Raw genomic sequence first — 18059 nt, forward strand, 5'->3', positions numbered from 1 at the left:
CTGTAGGTTGGAGCATCCGACACCTTTCCCCCCACCCCGCCTCTCTCTTAACTCATCCATCCTGGCTTGAGTTGTCAAAACCCCGCCTATCCAGGCACACAATTGGTCAGAATGCGTAAAATCACCAATCAATTGGGCGGCTCATTAGCAGGACGGAGCCGAAGGGAGATCATTGTAGGAAGGATCTGTGTGTGTGTGTGAGAGAGAGAGACAGACTCACACACAGAGAGATTGCCGATCTGTGCCTGTTGTTCGAGGAGATGGTGTAAGGAAGATCCGGCCAAGGCGACTCCTCCAACAGAAATCTTCCTTTCCCCCCCCCCCCCTCTTCTTTTTCCGGATGCACCGATGAGAGAACCAGTTTTAGCGGCGACTACCATGGCTTATCATCCGTTCCACGCTCACCGAGCCGCGGATTTCCCCATGAGCGCATTCTTGGCCGCTCAACCTTCCTTCTTCCCCGCGCTGGCGCTGCCGCCGAGCGGGGCGGCCGCTCTCTCGCTGCCCGGAGCTCTGGGCAAGCCCTTGACGGACGCGAACATGGCCGAGGCCGGGATCCACGTCTCCGCTCTCGGGCACCAGTCAGCACACCTGCGGCCCCTCAAGAGCCTGGAACCGGAGGACGAGGTCGAGGACGATCCCAAAGTGAACCTGGAAGCGAAAGATCTATGGGACCAGTTTCACAAAGTCGGCACCGAAATGGTTATTACAAAGTCTGGGAGGTACGAATATCGGCGAGGACACGTCCGTCCCAGTTAATGCATCCGTCTTTCTCACATTCTTATCATTGCTTAACTTTTTCAACTCGCTTCTATCTTTTTTTTTGTTAAAAAAAAATCAAAACTGCAATTAAGAATCAGTCATCTGTTAAATGAATTCTAGTGAATTTGCGAAGTCCTTAGGAGAAGCCAGTTGACAAGATGCCAAAGGCAGAATCGGATTTGCCACTGAAATGCGAGCGCTTTAATGTGCAGTGCCTTATTAAAGGGCTAAATAGCAACTGGTAAAAACTCTGCTTTCTGCTTGGAGTTGGGATTCCTGTCTGTATATTTTAAATCTCCATTAAAAGGGCGGTCAAGCTAGTTTGACTTCCTTCCCGACGCTTTACAATCAAAGCAGTTTAATATTAAATGTCTTAATTTCCATATAAAGGTTCATTGATTTTCTACAACTTTTTCCTCTTCTTGTAATATAATTATAAACCTACAGCAAACTACCGTGACGTTTATGGAAGGGGTCCTATTTAGACCCCTTACTCCCGGACGCTGTTTGCCCCATTACAGAAGTTGTGAGTTCGAAGCGATACGTCTGTGGCTAATAATAACCTCCGATTGTAATCGGCCGGTGTCTCTCCGCTCGGAAGGGAGTCGAACCGACTGCAAAACAAGGCGGCCAAACGTGGCGGGATTGCATAATTAAAAAAAAAAGGCCAAACTTTGCATCAGCTGTCTGAAAAAATCCTCCAGTTACCCCAGAATCTGCCTTCCCCTGCGCATTCTTCATTCACAATGCACACCGGGACAGCTGTGGTTTTGCTGATCTTTGAGTTGAATTACCGGCGATAGATAAACGACGAATAAAGTTAAAAATATCAGCTCATTTTACTAAGAATCGAAGAATAAAATCGAACAGTTCTCAGTTTTAATATAAAAGGGCTGTTCGAAAAAAATGTAAGTTCCATGTATAGTGAGGCTGGGCTCTGTTTAAGGATAATATTGTAAGTTGTATTATTTTGGAATATTTGCTCTTTGTTGAGCTGTGTTTCTCAGTGCGTCCTCCATATTAAATTAAATGTGCTGCTTCGTGTGTTTAATTTCTCTTTTAGGAGAATGTTCCCACCGTTTAAAGTGCGGGTGAATGGTCTGGATAAAAAGGCGAAATATATTTTACTGATGGACATAGTGGCAGCTGATGACTGCCGTTACAAATTTCACAATTCGCGTTGGATGGTGGCGGGGAAAGCAGACCCGGAGATGCCGAAAAGAATGTACATTCACCCAGACAGCCCGGCAACCGGTGAACAGTGGATGGCGAAAGCAGTGACTTTTCACAAACTAAAACTGACCAACAACATATCTGACAAGCATGGATTCGTAAGTGTTGCTGTAGGTCGACTTACATATTTTCCATTTTGACTGTCGCTTTTTAAGTAAGTGTTGGGGTGAGATATCTAAGTGAACAACTGCCCTCTGCTTGGGATTGTTACATTCGTGCCATGTCATTTTGCTAACTTATTTGAACCTTCCTTGTATCGGTGGCCACATACATATACCGTCTTGGCCCGTTTCTGCATGAGATCCAAAGCCTTAAATACAAACTCTCCCCTATGAGAGATTGGTTACAGATTTGGGGGGATTGACTCGCAAATAGGCGACCAGCTCTCTGGGAAAAGAAACAAAGTGAGATCAGGGCTTCAGAAATACTAGGCCACTTTAATCCCAGACCAGTGCCTATACTGGAGCAGGCAGGCCTATTTTAATTATCCCATATAAGATCGATACAATTCAGAATGTTACAGAATACGCTAGGCCACAATCCCTCCCAAAACATTACAGTGATTTTTTTTACTCTTGAAGCAAATCGTTTAAGATTCCACATGACAGGCCAAAATCCTGCTGAATTTTCAGAAAAAAATTTGAAGGGATTTGCCTTATTTCTGCTGGGGTTGGAGCGTGTCTACTGCCTGTTATGGGAGGCGAGGGCCGTTTGAAACAATGAATCGGGACTGTCATATTTGTTAATAATCCATTACTCCCTGATTTAGGAGTTAGGGTGAGCACAAATGGCTGAGAGACGTTCAGAAGAATCTACTGTTGAGACTGGGCCGAGGTTAAGGATTTTGTAATTATGCCTTTAAATATTACTGCTTTTCCGCCTTTGTGTTTTTGCTGTACGCTGATTCGGGGTCAGGCTGAAGTGTATTAAGGATATGAGTTGTGAAAAGCAGGTCAGGCTTTGTGGCGTCAGGGAGAGAGAGCAGAGAGTGCTCGCTAGGTAGAGAGAGCCTAACTACTGAATGCGCGATCTCTTATCTCCAGCCAGTGGGTCTCCCAAGAATCATTTCAGTGATGCTTTAGAGGTGGACAGGAGCCAATGGAAAACCATTTGTGACCATTTTATTTGCAAGGGCAATGAGTGTTTTTAATGCAGTGTCTGGGAAACTTGATTGAAGGTTGCAGGGACGGCACTGGAGGTAAAAGCAGCCATTACGAAATACAGAGCTGTGCAGAAAGCGCCCTGAAGCGCAGAGCATTCGACCTAGATCAGCAGGCGTGAAAAAAAATGCCGCTCGCTTTTACCAGCAACATATTCAAAAATTAAAAGTAAAAACCGAGTAAGGGCTTCCAGTCAGAGCGTAGGCTGTAAATCCACCAAGCGAGAAGGGAAAACATGTGGAAGATTCAATCGACTGTTTGCAATCTGTGTGTGTGATTGGATTGCAAACGCCATTGACATTATTAATAAATAATAGGAAATAATATTCATCATTTTGAAAGGTGCATCTGGGATATTTCTAGGCTGAGGATTCTTGTCTAATGTTGAAGGATTTATATCTTGGAACGGTTCAGAGGGATTTGAGAGCTCAGAGACTCACAGGCTGGTCTCGCTGCTCCAGGCTTTGAGTGGCGGGGCTCTGAATGGGGAAGCACTGTAACATTTTATATTATACAAACCCAGGACAGAGTTCAGATGACACATCAATGCCCAGATCCAATGTCTCTGTCTTTCATGTGTCAGAGACAATGCGCCGGTTTCGCTTTCAGTGCCTGCCAGAATTGGGAGTTTTTTTTAAACGAAAATATATATATTTTTCTTCTTCTATTGAAAATCTTTTCAAACAGATTCCAATCTAGGGTCCTTGTCCCAGGCATGTTTTAATAATAATCATCATTTCAAAAACAATATAGCTGGAGAAAGGGGGGCGAGAGTTGAAGTCAAATTATAGCAGGATATTGGTGACCTCGGCATTCGATGTCTGTCACAAGTCAGGATCCAATATTCCAAAAAACACATCCAGGCCAGAATGGGCAGTTCGGGATCGCCATTTATTTTTTAATGTACAAAATAAAAATAAATAATGCTGGTTTTAATGCATTTAATATCAGTCAGCGTTTGAATTGCGAGACACAGATTATAACAGAGACCGAATCAATATATTGTATACCCTGGTTAAGCATCTTATTCGACAGTTTAAAGATACTGTTTATCTGCTCAGGTACACGCCGGGATTCCTATTCAATGCAGCATTTTTGCACCAATCGAAGGGACGGTACCAAGGATTGCTCTTGACAAGCAGGAGCGATTAAAGTTTCGAATGTTGTTTGTATATTGAGTTTTTACTAAACTACATCAGGCCAAGGTGTAAACCCTTTACCCCTCTCCCGCTCCTGTGTGTGTGGGGAGGGGGCGGGGGAGGGGGTGCGGGAGAATCAACATAAATGATGTTTGTTTTTGCCTTTTCACTAGGTTTAGTGGCCCCCAGATATTAAGAGGCAAACGGCGGGCTGCCCTTTAATGGAATTAACCTGAGTCTTGTTCTCTGTCGTTTTCTCAGACCATCTTGAATTCTATGCACAAATACCAGCCCAGGTTCCACGTGGTCCGCGCCAACGATATTCTCAAACTGCCCTACAGCACTTTCCGAACCTATGTGTTCCCAGAGACAGAGTTCATCGCGGTCACAGCCTATCAGAACGATAAGGTGAGCCCGGCACGCTTCTGTCACATTACCCCGGGGCCTGGAACTGGGGGAAAGCGAACTGGACTGGCTCATGCAGTGGGAGGGAATATTCAGAAGCGACTCAACATGTTGATTTATTTTCAGTTCGTCGATTCAAAATGTTTTGAGACTATTTTGTCTGTTGCCCAACATGATGTGGTACGACAGACTTTTTAAATAAAGGTTTAATTTTGTTTTTAAGTGCAACATCTGGCCGAACAGTTTCTTCTCATGAAACTGTTGATGGCTGTGCTGCATTTAAACAATTGTTTGACGGCGGCCTGGGATTGTTTGCAAGTGTGTCCACATCGAAAAGACAGGAAGGATTGAAGTCTCGCATTCCTGGGAATTCCAATCTGTACCTTCAAGCAGGACTCGAACTTAGCTAGTTTTTAAAAAAGTAATGAAACTCTCAAACAGTATGTTTATTATTATATAACATTTAGGGTGAATAGAATCATGTATATAAGGACAAAGGTTTGCACGGAAATAAAGACAGGAGCTTTGACTGTTTTTAATTCAATAGTTGGTTAACTGATAAAATCTTTATTTGTGAACGACAGTATTTTACTCCAGGTGTGGAGATCGCGATGAAATCGCCCTCTCCACCCACCCCCGACTTGTGTGAAAGCGGGAGGATTGTTAGGACAATAAGAGCGGTTAAAGTTTAGATACACGGGGTTCATTGCATGTTAGTGTAAAGGGTTCTATACAGGGGCGGTATACAGTTTCTATCGAGGTAACAGATTGTGGATGAGACCTTGGTGATTGTTCAGCATTAAGTAGCGCTCAGCGCAGACCATACACCTCGCTCTTTCTCCCTTCTCTCTTTTGCCTGGTGTTGCTTCGAGGGGGCCTGTTGCATTTCGTGCAACACTTTATGACGAGAATCGCAATCGATTAATGTAGACTTATCACTGCAGACTGGCCTGATCGAAACTGAACGTTGGCCCTCCTGTGTTGATCTTGCTTGATAATACCAAACTTGTTCGATCCGTGATGTATCAACATTTAAAGATAAACTTACAGTTACAGCCAGGGAGATATTGTGACCAAAGCTCCCCCTTTCCATACATTCCAATTAATACTGTTGCCCGACTAATTTAAACATGGAACACACATTAGCACTCCGGCCAACTCCATCTGGCCAGTTCCTCAGAAGTTGTAAAAAGTACACAGCGTTATCCCACTTAGAATGGTGAGACTTCAGGTGTTTAATCCTCATGTGTCCTGCCCCATTAAAAATATTAGCATCTTTTTGCAAAGCGTGGCTTATGAATAATGGAAGCGGACACAGCGAGCGAGGCACACTTGTCGCTCTGCTGATACCATATACACACACCATAATTTGTATCAAGTATTCATAACCCGATCACGTAAATACGCTGTTAAAAACCTTTTAGGCCTGCTCCATAACCTTCTTGTTGGCAAGTGAGATTAAATATCTCAACGCTACAGAGAAAAAAAAATGACTCCACGGACTGAAGTTTGAACTTGTCCTGTCGGGACAGATGGACAGTCCTTTTGCCATTAATAGCCAGCACCACCAGCTGGCTCCACCTTTATCCGAGGAACGGGAGGGACAGGTGGATTATTTCATATAATTTCATATCATAATATTCAAATCGAATCTTGGGCTGAGTTCATTGATAGAATGTACATCAAATTTCATTCACAATTCTGGCCTTGGATAATGACTCAACCCTCGTACGGACACATTAGAAATATTGCATTTCTATAGCGCCTTTCATGACTTCAGGACGTTCCAAAGCACTTTACAGTCAATACAGTATAATCACTGTGGTAATGTAGGAAACATTATAAAAGGAAATTGTAGGTAGCCAATTTGCGCAGAGCAAGCTCCCACAAACAGAGATAACCTGTGACTGTGGGATAACTATCGGGCAGGACACATACAGGTAAAATTATACCATTCCATTGATCTGTATAAGTCTTGCTCAGTCCCACACTTCCGCTGTTTAATTTTCATTCAATGGTCCCCAAATAACATTCCTGGGGACGGCGGTCGTGTGCGCTCATCACGTTGGAGTTTTATTAACTGGATCTTTTATTTCTTTTAATTCGGCAGATAACGCAACTGAAAATTGACAACAATCCCTTTGCAAAAGGATTCAGGGACACTGGGAACGGGAGAAGAGAAAAAAGGTAAAAGGATGGAACCGACCCTATCACTCCTGATATCAACAGCTCATTTAGAAATCATTTCTTCGGGGTTTAGGCGGGAGAGTGAGCCCTTTCCCTGCAGTGGCTTCCTGCTCGGTGACAGTTCTCAATCTGAGTTGCGCCGGCAGGGATTGGCGTTCATGGAAGGTGCACCGTTTCTGCGCCGGGCGTGAGGGCCACTCCAGGCTGCTCGTCTGCACCTCCTGGCGGCCGGGAACGGAAAGTCACCACTGAGTGCTGAGAATTTGTGTGAAAGAGGATTGCGGGGATCTGTTTTTAAGTGAACTTTGAATAGTTTTTATACTTTTCATTTTATTCTGACCTTTAAGTTATATTTTATATACAGGAATGTAAAACGTGTTACTTTTCAAACAATAGTGTTTAAGCTCTATCGGTCTCACTGTAAAAAACTTAATTTTTGTTATTTTCAGGAAGCAACTCTCTCTACCCTCCCTCCGTGTGTATGAAGATCAATGCAAAGGTGATCGCGATGGTGGTGATTCTGACGCCTCCTCCAGCGACCAGCCGCCGGCCAGGGAGTCTCTGCGCTCGCCCTTGGCTGCAGACCCTGTTTCTCTGCAGTTCAGCCAAGCATCCAAAGGTAAAAAGATAGGAAGGGTGGGGGAGGCAGAGTCTCTGATCCGATCCAGAGATCAAGGGCGCGCGGTTTGTTGACCGCATGGCGTCCCCCGGCTTAACCACGGGGCGAGTGGCTTAACCTTTAAAGCCCGGAGTCATTATTTGCTCCAGTAAATTCTAATATAAATGGGTTCAGGAGACACCGACGCACGGGCAAACATCAACTTTTTAAGGAGCTGAAGCCTTTGTATTAATCATAATGAAGATAACTTAGAACATTGCCCTAAAACTCCACACAAACTCCATAAATCAATTAGATAAGTGTCTGTCTGGTTCCTTGGGGAATGTACTGTGAGATATTCTGTGACTAACTCTCCCAACATTGAATATTATTCCGTTATGTTTTTTAATGTTGTGAAACAGGAGATCTTGTTGAAATAACATACACACAGGGAGACTATATTTAATGGATATTGATGATTTTAAAATAAATATTTCAACACCAGGGCCAATATAAGTGAGGTGGGGAGGGGTGGGAGTCCCGCGTGAGTAATGGGTCGTTTTTATTAGTGGAAATTACACAGAAACCCTGAAATATAAAAGGCACAGAGTGAGAGTGTGCCTTTTATTTATATTGTAACACAAATTATCAATCCGTATGGGCCGTGAGGATTTCTCAAACTGATGTCTAGCGAACCGAGCGCTTCTGTCCCTGGCTAAGTGTTGAACTCACTGCGGGTCCCGGCCTCCGAATCCAGTCTTTGGATACTTCGGCCGAGTGCTTGTGGTATTAAATGTTGGTCCCAGTTTTGAGAAGCAGCCCTTCTTTAGTAATGGTTTAGCCCACCTTATCAAACATAGTTCTAAAATGTTATTCTACAAAGTGTTCTACAAAAAAAGGTTGTAACAAAACAACACAAGCAAACACCAGACGTAACCGTTTCGGGAAATCGATCCTGAGGTTTTTAGATTCAAATCGTCTTCCCCTGTGCAAAATGCATCTTCCTTCACCATTATTTCAATCAATATTTTAATGTAAAGCAGAATATTCTCTGTGATATTTGAATAAATCTTAACTCATATTGTGCAGTCATTGCTGACCTGGGTACAGGAAATGAAAGCAAAGTCCAATTTAATATTTCCAAATAAGTCTCGCCTATAAAACTTAAAACAAGCCTGTGCCCAGTCACACTCTCTCCTGTCCTCGGAATCTAGATGGGGTTATTAGAACACCTTTCAGAACAGGATCCCTCCCTTCACCAAACACCCAATTAAATACAGACAAGGGGACATTATGAGGAAAATATGAAAAAAAACAAGGTCGGATTTCTTTTAACGCATTTTATTTTTTGTTATAATAAAATAATAACTAACTTTGGGTCTAGAGGAATATCACAGGAAATATTGAAGGCTCGGATGAATTAATTTTGATGCCTTCAGTTCTGAATTGAACATTTGATGTATTTGTGTTTCTTGAGCGACATATATTCAATATTATAGCATTAATTATATTTAAATATGCACCGACTTTCTAACCTGTTTCTGGGAATTGGATTGTGTTCATCTCTGGAAGATTTTTTTAAAGGCGTTTATCATTTATATTTTGATTTCTCTTGCGGTCACTTCAGACGAGAAGTCGGGTGCGGACAGTGACCCGGAGCTGGAGGGGCCGGAGGAACATTCGGCGGTGGTCAGCAGCAGCCCCAGAGTCGCGGTGCCCGGAGCCGACACCTCGCCGGCAGAGGACGCGGCGCCAGAGCCGGCTGAACGGCCGAAGCAAGGATCTATCCCGGACAGGAAGAAGGACTCGCTGGACGCTCGCAGGGAGAGTGACAGCGGCGGGTTCAGCCACCGGAGCTCGGAGAGAGACAAGGGCGAGGGGAGGAGAAAGGACGAGGCCAAGAAGGATGGTGAATGTTTGAATAAAGAGACCTACGCCCCGCTTATGATACAGACTGACGGCCCGTCTCACCTCAACACCGGACACTTGCAAAGTCTGGCCTTCTCGGGGTTACACAGCCAGCAGTTTTTTAACCCTTTAAACGTTGGACAGCCTCTCTTTATCCACCCGGGTCAGTTTGCAGTCGCTCCGGGCGCTTTCTCGGCTATGGCCACCGGGATGGGACATTTATTGGCCTCAGTATCGGGAGCCGGCGGCTTGGACAACGCGGCCCTCAGCTCAGCCCAGACCTCGGCCGGCGCAGCGGCTCACTTCCCTTTCCACCTCTCGCAACACGTCCTGGCTTCTCAGGTAAGAAGTCTCGGTTTGTAGAGGCGGTGGGTGCTGCATTTAACTGACCACACTCCGCTCCCCGATCCCACTTTCCCAGTAAATGTAAACACGGCGGATCCGCGTGACTTTGACAATTCACGGCCCATTCCCAGAGATTGAAATCAAACCTTGATTTGTGAATTTAGACATTGAGCCGTTTGCATACAGACTTGCTTAAAAAGATGTTGAAAACTCTTTCGCCTTCCTGCTCATATTTTCTCAGCCCTTGTTCGTGATGTCTGGTTTTAGTTTTGGTGTTTTGGGGGGAGCGATGAGACCCGGTCTGCCAAAACCTACCGACTTCACTTTTCCAGCACATTACAGGAGAGTGGGGGAAATAGAGAGAAATAGATTGAGAGAGAAACAGAAAATGAGAGAAAGGACAGAGAGGAAGGCAAACAGCAAGAGGAAGGGAGAAATATACAAAGCTGGAGAAAAACAGCGAGAGGAAGAATTGAAACAAGGTGAATAAAATCAAATAGTGAGAAACGATTGAGGAACAGGGAGAGGGAAGAGAGACACATGCAAGTTCACTCTGAGGGCCTTTCCCTTTGTATTCTCTGCAGTTTGAAGTATGATTGGGTCATGTCTTTTAAGTTATTATTGCGGCTGCGGTTACCTCTGCTTTTTGTCAGTCGAGAGAGAAGTCTATGAATTGCGAGTTAATACTTGGACCGATAAAGGGGGAGAATACTTTAAGGGCCGTTGGGTATGAATTTAAATCAGTGTTTATATCAGAACCAACAGTCAAGCCACAGATGGACAGGCAGGACTTGGATCCCAGTGTAACACCTGGAACATTCATTCTAAATACCCTGATCAGGGTTAATCCAGATTCAACGATTTATTGTCAAAATAGCGATGTTTTACCCGGGTTGAAGGGTCTGGGGAAATGTACCTTTAGCATCTCCACTTCTTAACGTGCAATGATTCAATCTGCGTTCCAAGTTCCAAGTTGGGTGGGTAATAATCAATAATCCGCACTCAGCCTCTCTGAGCAAAAGATGACGGCTGACAGATTGCCAAATCCCGCCCTGGGATTTTCAATCGGGCTCCACAATCCGAGCCCATGTTTTGCAGAGATGGAGGGAGAGGCTGTTTTGCTCGCTGTGTGCAACAACATGGCCAAACCCTTCCTCATCCAGTTCACCATCTCGCTGCACATAACGACCAGAGCAATTTCTCCTCTCTGGTTGGCTATTTCTGGAGGAACCAGATACCTTGCAGTGGGGAGTGTTGAAATGTTTTATGCTTTGAAGCAAAGCAATAGAAATATTTCTATAATTTGTTTGAATCTATACTGTCTACATAAATGTATACTTGTGTATATATTTTATGTATATATTGATATAAGATTTATTCATTATAATATATAAATAATATACTGGCGCTACATGTGTGTGGTCACAGGTATGAAGACATCTTTTTAATGATTTTATGTGTGGGGCTGATTAACCAACCCGTCCTTTGGTTATTTAAACAAATTGTTTTGACAATGCTGTGATTCGGGCGGCTGGATGAACCAGTATTGTAATGGTACACGGAGTTTTATTTAGTTGGCGATCAAGTCTTTTGACAAATAGATCCAATTGTTTGTTTAAACTGGATCCGTAAAGATACCGGGGATTGTTGCAAGTCTAGAAAAATAGTTACATTTGGGTTTATTTTCTTCTTTATTTATTCATTTATCTTCACGCGGACGGCAACACATCTCTCCATCCACCGCAGAGAATGCTCAGTACAGAACTCCAATCCATCTTTCTCATTCAATCCTGGCGCTTAGCGTTCCTATTCCAATTATAAGTTTAATTGTCAAATTAATGAACTGTTTTATTGGCGTTGATCTGTAAGTTTCAAAAAGGTGACGGCGCGCAGTGCTGAGCATGCGGGGTTATATATTATCAGCTGGAGCCTGGGGAGTGGGACAGGTTGGACTGGAGAGCCCTGCACCTGTGGGGCAGTAGAAGGGGGCCGTTGTAGCTCCACAGAAACGGTCCACCCCTCTACTCATTAATGTGCAGCCGGGTGGCAGGTCAAAGTGCCGGTGGAGCTGTCAGTGTCTCTGGCAGCCCATACTCGGAATCACTGGCCCCTGGGATCAAATCGAAAATTCAACTCTACATTTAAAATCATCCCGTTCGTTTACCTTTAACCGTGTCATTGAGCCTATTTTTAGGAATATAGGAACAGGGGGAGGCCATTCAGCCCCTCGAGCCTGTATCGCCATTCAAGGACAGTATGATTGATCTGTATCTCAACTCCATCTACCCGCCTTGGTTCCGTAACCCTTGCCCAACAAAAATCTTATCCCTCACAGCAATTGGCCTCCGGCCTCAACAGCTTTTGGGGGGCTTGAGTTCTCAATTTCCACTACCCTTTATTGTTCCTTTTCACTTATTCCAGCACCACCCCCCCCCCCTCCCGCCAAAGCCCGCTGCTTCAGATCTGTGCTCCAAGTGATGGGGTTGTTTCCTGGGGCTTTGCTCCAAGAGGTGTTCATGTCCTGTGATCTTGCTCTCTCGCTCTTCACACCGTATGATGATACTCATCAGATCTGTTTTTCCCCTGTCTCCTTCTTGTTTTATGATACAGGGGATCCCAATGACTGCCTTCGGAGGGCTCTTCCCTTACCCATACACGTACATGGCCGCGGCCGCTGCAGCCGCCGCGTTGCCCAACAGCTCAGGAGGGCCTTCCTCTCTCCACCGGCACCCGTTCCTGAGCGGCGGACGGCCCCGGCTTCGCTTCAACCCGTACCCAATCCCCGTCTCCATCCCGGCCAGCACCAACCTCCTCACCACGGCCATGCCCTCGGCTCTCGGGGGGTCGGACAGCAAACTGTGCAGCCGAGGCTCCAGCCCCGTCTCGGTCAGCCTGGCTTCCGAACTCAACCACAAAAGCAACGGCGGCGGCAGCAGCTTAAGGACTGGAGGCAGCTCGCTCTCCCCGAAACCGTCCGCCAAGGAGGCCATCAACCAGCTGCAGAACATCCAGAGACTGGTCAGCGGCCTGGAGAGCAACCGCGAGACGTCTCCGACCAGGGACTCTCCGAAGTGAACCCCTGTTGGGACCCATTTGGGGGGCAGCGGGGACTGTTAGTACACGCAGAAACCTCACGGCGCAGATCCCGACTGAGGGGAACGGTGTGGTGAGAGGGAGCTCAGAGGCAGCAGCACCCAGCCTGAGAACTGTTCACACCACAGGGATGGGAGCAGGAGAGCGAAAAAGACCCACTTGGGGTAAAGGACCGGCCACTTCGCTACAAAAAAAACGCATACGAGAAATGTCCCTTCACACGAGAGAAAAGGATCTTTGCTATTTATGTAATTAATTAGTAATTTTGTGTAAATATGCTATGGTGGCAGAATATGCAAAACGGTATTAATTTATTCACCAGTTGTAAATTCGCGTGTACATATATTAGAGTTTAATTCCGTGCATTTTAATGTTTTTTTTCCTGTTTCGTTTTACACACAAACATCACAATATATTGTAAATGAAATATATAGCGCATTGGGAAAGTGTGTGTGAGAAAGGATGAATGAGTTTCTAATAGCGTTTTATTATAGAGGTCTATCCCGCCTGCTTTAGTGAAAACGGTTTTAAAACGTGCCATCCATTACATCAATGCTATTCCAGTGTTACCTGTTTAAAAAAAAATAACTGCGTTATGTACTGTACAATACTACAGACTTAAAGGAAATTAAATAAACAAACGTTTCCGAAATCCTGTGCTAGCGGGGTGTGTAACCAATGTCGCTTTGCCACCTCAGGTTGGTTCAGTTCCCGGTGCGGGTGACTCATAGTGGATGGGATCTCTCACCGGGCTCTCTGCGAAGCGGCTTAAAATAAAAAGACAAAAAAAATGTATCTCAAATTGTGTTGGTTATTCGGGTAATCTATCAGCAATTTAAAAAAATATATTGAGTTCTCTCACAACTTTCAATAAACATTTTGAAGTGAAACTTTCGCTGGTGAAATGAGTATTTAGTTGAAAGTGTGTGTTGTAGGTGTGTAGTGGTATGAAAGCACGGACCTTTGTGTGTGTGTTCTGTGTGACTAGATATGTGTATTTGTATGTAAACATTTGCCTGTGTTTGACTTTGCAAAATACCTCATTTAAAATTGCACGCATAGTTATTAAGGGATACACCACATTAAAGGTCACTGTGCTCAACACTTGCAGTCGATGTTGATAAAGATATAAAACCAAGATTAACTGAATCAAAGGACTTATTATTGAGTTCTCTGTGGTGGGGGTGAAGGAAAAGTATGTGGGAATATTTTGTTTTAGACCAATACTCCGGTATGGTACTGTATTTTATACTCGATGTACAGCACTCTAAATGCTCCTGTACTCTACACCATACAGCGCGATCTTTTCCTCCCTCAGAAATAAATTAATTGTCACAAATATTTTGAGGGTCACTTTCCCTGGAAAGGCATGTATTGCTAGGCCATCGAGCACCGGGTTTAGTCCGACTGGGTTCAACTTTAGAATGTATCTTCTGCTTTGGGTCCGCTTTGCCTGGATCAGGTATTGCCTTTCACAGACTCGAGTGGTTGGAATTGGATTCCCACTGACGTTACATCCGGACCGAACGTGTGTGTTGTTTTTACATTACGGCCTCTTAAAAAGCAGAATGCACCGTCTGCATCTCAAACAAGACAAGCTTCGATCTGTCCTTAACACGAATACATGTTCACTAGTGTTGTTGCAATTCATTAGTGCATCTTTTACAATAACACAGTGACAGTTGTATACCCTTGGTCTGGGATCTAATCTCAGTATTTTTAAAACGAATTTGAAAGGACGGTGCTGATGGATCTTATAGTTCAGGTGGATAGACAGGCGCCTCGCTTAGTTATCTAGATTCGGGGAGGAGACACAGCACAGCGTCACATGATATTATCAAAGGATTTTAGTTTTTATAGAGTGTGCAGTGTCACAATGCTTCCCGTTTTATGCGAATTAAGTTGCACTGAACTACATTTTTAATGCACGTGATCAGCCGGAACAATGCGGCCAAGGAAATGGGTTCAATGAAGTGATTGATATAAGGGCAATCTGTCAAAATTATCAACCATTTCTTCCATGTTGCAAAACGATTTTTTTTCATCAGTTGGGTATCTATCGGGGAACATGACTCGTCCCCCTGTGGCGAGCCTCACTGTGCACCGATTCAACACAGAAAATAGGAAATCCATTTTATTGAATTCTTTTTTTCAAACGAAATTGGGGAGGGTGAGCTGCAAAATAGTTTGAAAATCTGTTGGGAGATTTGGCCGTCTCGTGCCCAGACTTAATGTATGCCAGAGTGACAATTCTGGGAGCAAGATTCTTCGTAAGAACGAAAAATGGGAATAAGGAGGAAAATTGTTGAAGTTACAGAAAGGTTGGGGAGGAAAAGGATCCCAACCGGGCAACCAAGTCTGTAAATTCGTTATAAAATAGCGTTGCAGTCATTGTATCAAATCCCATCCCGTCCAGATAATCGTCACAGGAACACACACACACACAGGAGTATATATGCAGACAGACAGACATGCGAGGAAACAGGGACCTACTCACAGCTACACTCTCAAAGCTATCTGGTCTGGGATATACAGGGACAAACACACACAGATACAGATATACACGCATATACATACACTCTCGCAAGACAGCTACAGATGAATATTCTCACACAGAACCATATCCACACACACAGACACAGGCTGAGATAGCCACAGTTGAACTACTCACACAGCAGATACACACACAGATAGATACAAACTCATGAGATATACACAAATGAATTAGCCTAACTTATTTTACATTTATCCAGCCCGATTATTTGAAAATTTCGATCTCCCGCTCTCCAGAATGAATCCTTCTCACCAATGGATTGATATGGGATACACTATTTCCCTAACTCGAGAAAAGTTTACAAACCCATGTCTGATAAATGTAAACCGTTCCGCTGATTTATCGAGCGGGTCCTGTCAGGCAGCCTGGTAGATTTATTTTTTGCGAAACTATCCCAAAAGGTTTGTTTGAGACGTGATCCTGAAGATTTCTCCCCTCCTCCCGGATAAACGGATACTGGTTTATTTACAGTCCCATCTACTCCAAGCCAAGAAATTAAAAAGAAAAATCACTTTGATGTTTGGATTGATGGGAGGTCGTGCTTAAATACTTTAAACTCAACCTGGCGGCATTAAGTTCAGGCCATTAATGTATGAAATAAACAGCCTTTTCCTCGCCAATTACCGATTGCTCCACACCGGCAAAATTTACGAGGCTTGGTGTCAGCAGTTGATGGCTCCATTTTCGGAGAGGAATCCCTGCAGAGAATTGGCGCAGCTTGGGCGCCACCTCCCGGACTGATGGAGCATTGCGGGGGGGGCGGTGGGCTTGCCGAATTTAACAAGCACCACAGTTGCTTTGAGGCTGTGAGGGCCACAGACTTTGCAACAGTTTCTGCCGTAACTTCAAAGCGCATGTCAATGTATTTCTTCAAACGCCTTACAAAGGTGCGCTGAGGAGCAAATATTGAAAGCCGGAATGTCAAGACGTAGCGTTACAACGTTTGGTGACGCCCTTTAGTTTTTTAATTAATTAAACGTTCAGAACTGAAATATTTCCCCATATTCTGCACAAGTCCTGACAGTTCCCGAGTTTCCTTTTGAATGTGTTGCTCACTAACCGACCCCATCCTCTTCAAAGTCAGTATGTGTGTTTGTTTCTCTACTCACTGATTTATCGCCGATCTTTAACTGCAGATTTCTCTGTAAATATTTAGCCTGTTCGCTCTCTATGGGCACATCTTCCGGGATTTTAATCGCTCGGCAAATGGTCCCTAAAGTCTGGGTTTAACTCCTCTTTTGCTCTCCTCTCTCACTGGGTTGGGCTTGGGTTGACGCTGCGAGGCTGTCCCGCAAGATACCGAGTCTCCCTACATTGGCGTCGCCACCTGACGGAGGGAAATCCGGATTACAAGCAAATATATTAATGTTCTAAAGACGAAAAATGGGACACAGATACCGCTGCCCCCAGCGCGTGCGATCTCCGTGTGGATCACAATTACCACATCGGCTCTATGAACGATCAAGGTCACATCCGCGTCATTTCAATGTTTTTTTCACATTATATTTTACACGTGTGATATCGAGAACGTGTTGTCAAGGGCAACAGTGAGTCTGCTCCTGTCCTCAACTTGTCTTTGGCCGGCTTCACTTCCACAGAGATGCTTCAAGCTGGCGTTGGCTCGACATTGGAGAGATCGGCTGAGCATTGACTTACCAACCCATCAAAATGGACCCGAGAGTGAGAATTAGAGAGAATGAGAGGGAGAGACTGAGAGAAGGGGAGAGAGTCTGAGAGAGAGAGAGAGAGAGGTTGAGAGACAGAGAGAGAGGCTGAGAGACAGAGAGACTGAGAGAGACATAAGAGAGCAGAGACAGAGAGACTGAGATAGTCTGAGAGACACAGAGCAGAAACAGAGACAGAGAGAGAGACTGAGAGAAACAGACAGAGAGTCAGAGAGAGAGAGAGAGAGAGACTAAGAGAGAGACAAACAGAGTCTGACAGACACAGAGCAGAGACAGAGAGAGACTGAGAAAGACTGAGACGGAGAGATTTTGAGAGAGACTGAGTGAGAGAAACTGAGAGTCTAAGAGACACAAAGAGCAAAGACAGCGAGACATAGAGAGACTGAAAGACTGAGACAGAGAGAGAGAGATTTTGAGAGTGTGAGAGAGACTGAGAGGAGAGACTGAAAGACAGAGACTGAGAATTACACAGAGTATTACACAGGATATACGGCACAGAAAAAGGCCATTCGGCCCAACCAGTCCATGCCGGCGTTTATGCTCCACTCGAGCCTCCTCCCGTCTTTCCTCATCTAACTCTAGCATCATAACCCTTCTCCCTCATACGTTTATCTAGCTGCTTTTAAATGCATCAATACTATTCGTTTCAACCACTCCCTGTGGTAGTGAGTTCCACATTCTCACCATCCTCTGGGTAAAGAAGTTTCTTCTGAATTTCCTATTGGATTTCTTGGTGACTATCTTATATTGATAGCACCTAGTTTTGCTCTTCCCCACAACTGAAAACACTTTGTGTCTACCCTGTCAAAATCTTTCTTAATTTTAAAGACCTCTATTAGATCATCCTTCAGCCTTCTCTTTTCAAGAGAAAAGAGACCCAGCCTGTTCAACCTGTCCTGATGGGTATACCCTCGCATTGTTGGTATCATCCTTGTAATTCTTCTTTGAACTCTCTCCAGTTCCTCTATAGCCTTTTATAATATGGCAACC

At 44.5% G+C, this 18059-nt stretch overlaps 1 protein-coding gene across 2 annotated transcripts; it reads left to right on the plus strand.

Moving 5' to 3' along the window:
• Positions 1 to 211: 211 nt before the first annotated feature.
• Positions 212 to 12888, plus strand: tbx2b (T-box transcription factor 2b). Of its 2 annotated transcripts, none has more exons than XM_070858043.1 (7): positions 212 to 722; positions 1826 to 2105; positions 4556 to 4702; positions 6810 to 6886; positions 7336 to 7505; positions 9112 to 9734; positions 12348 to 12888. In XM_070858043.1, the coding sequence occupies exons 1-7, from the start codon at positions 349 to 351 to the stop codon at positions 12810 to 12812; spliced, it is 2136 nt and encodes a 711-aa protein (XP_070714144.1). In that variant the 5' UTR covers positions 212 to 348; the 3' UTR covers positions 12813 to 12888. The 2 variants fall into 2 exon arrangements, with proteins under 2 accessions (XP_070714144.1, XP_070714145.1); XM_070858044.1 differs by having other exon boundaries at positions 1826 to 2093.
• The last annotated feature ends 5171 nt before the right edge of the window (positions 12889 to 18059 follow it).

This window comes from Pristiophorus japonicus, chromosome 16 (genome assembly GCF_044704955.1).
Source record: "Pristiophorus japonicus isolate sPriJap1 chromosome 16, sPriJap1.hap1, whole genome shotgun sequence".
NCBI lineage: Eukaryota > Metazoa > Chordata > Chondrichthyes > Pristiophoridae > Pristiophorus > Pristiophorus japonicus.

Bases quoted from the DNA above. Each gene is read 5' to 3' on its own strand.
- tbx2b (XM_070858043.1), top strand. From the start codon at position 349: ATGAGAGAACCAGTTTTAGCGGCGACTACCATGGCTTATCATCCGTTC. The intron at 2,106-4,555 runs GTAGGTCGACTT...TCGTTTTCTCAG, and splicing joins ATGGATTCGTAAGTGTTGCT to ACCATCTTGAATTCTATGCA. The intron at 4,703-6,809 runs GTGAGCCCGGCA...TTAATTCGGCAG, and splicing joins CAGCCTATCAGAACGATAAG to ATAACGCAACTGAAAATTGA.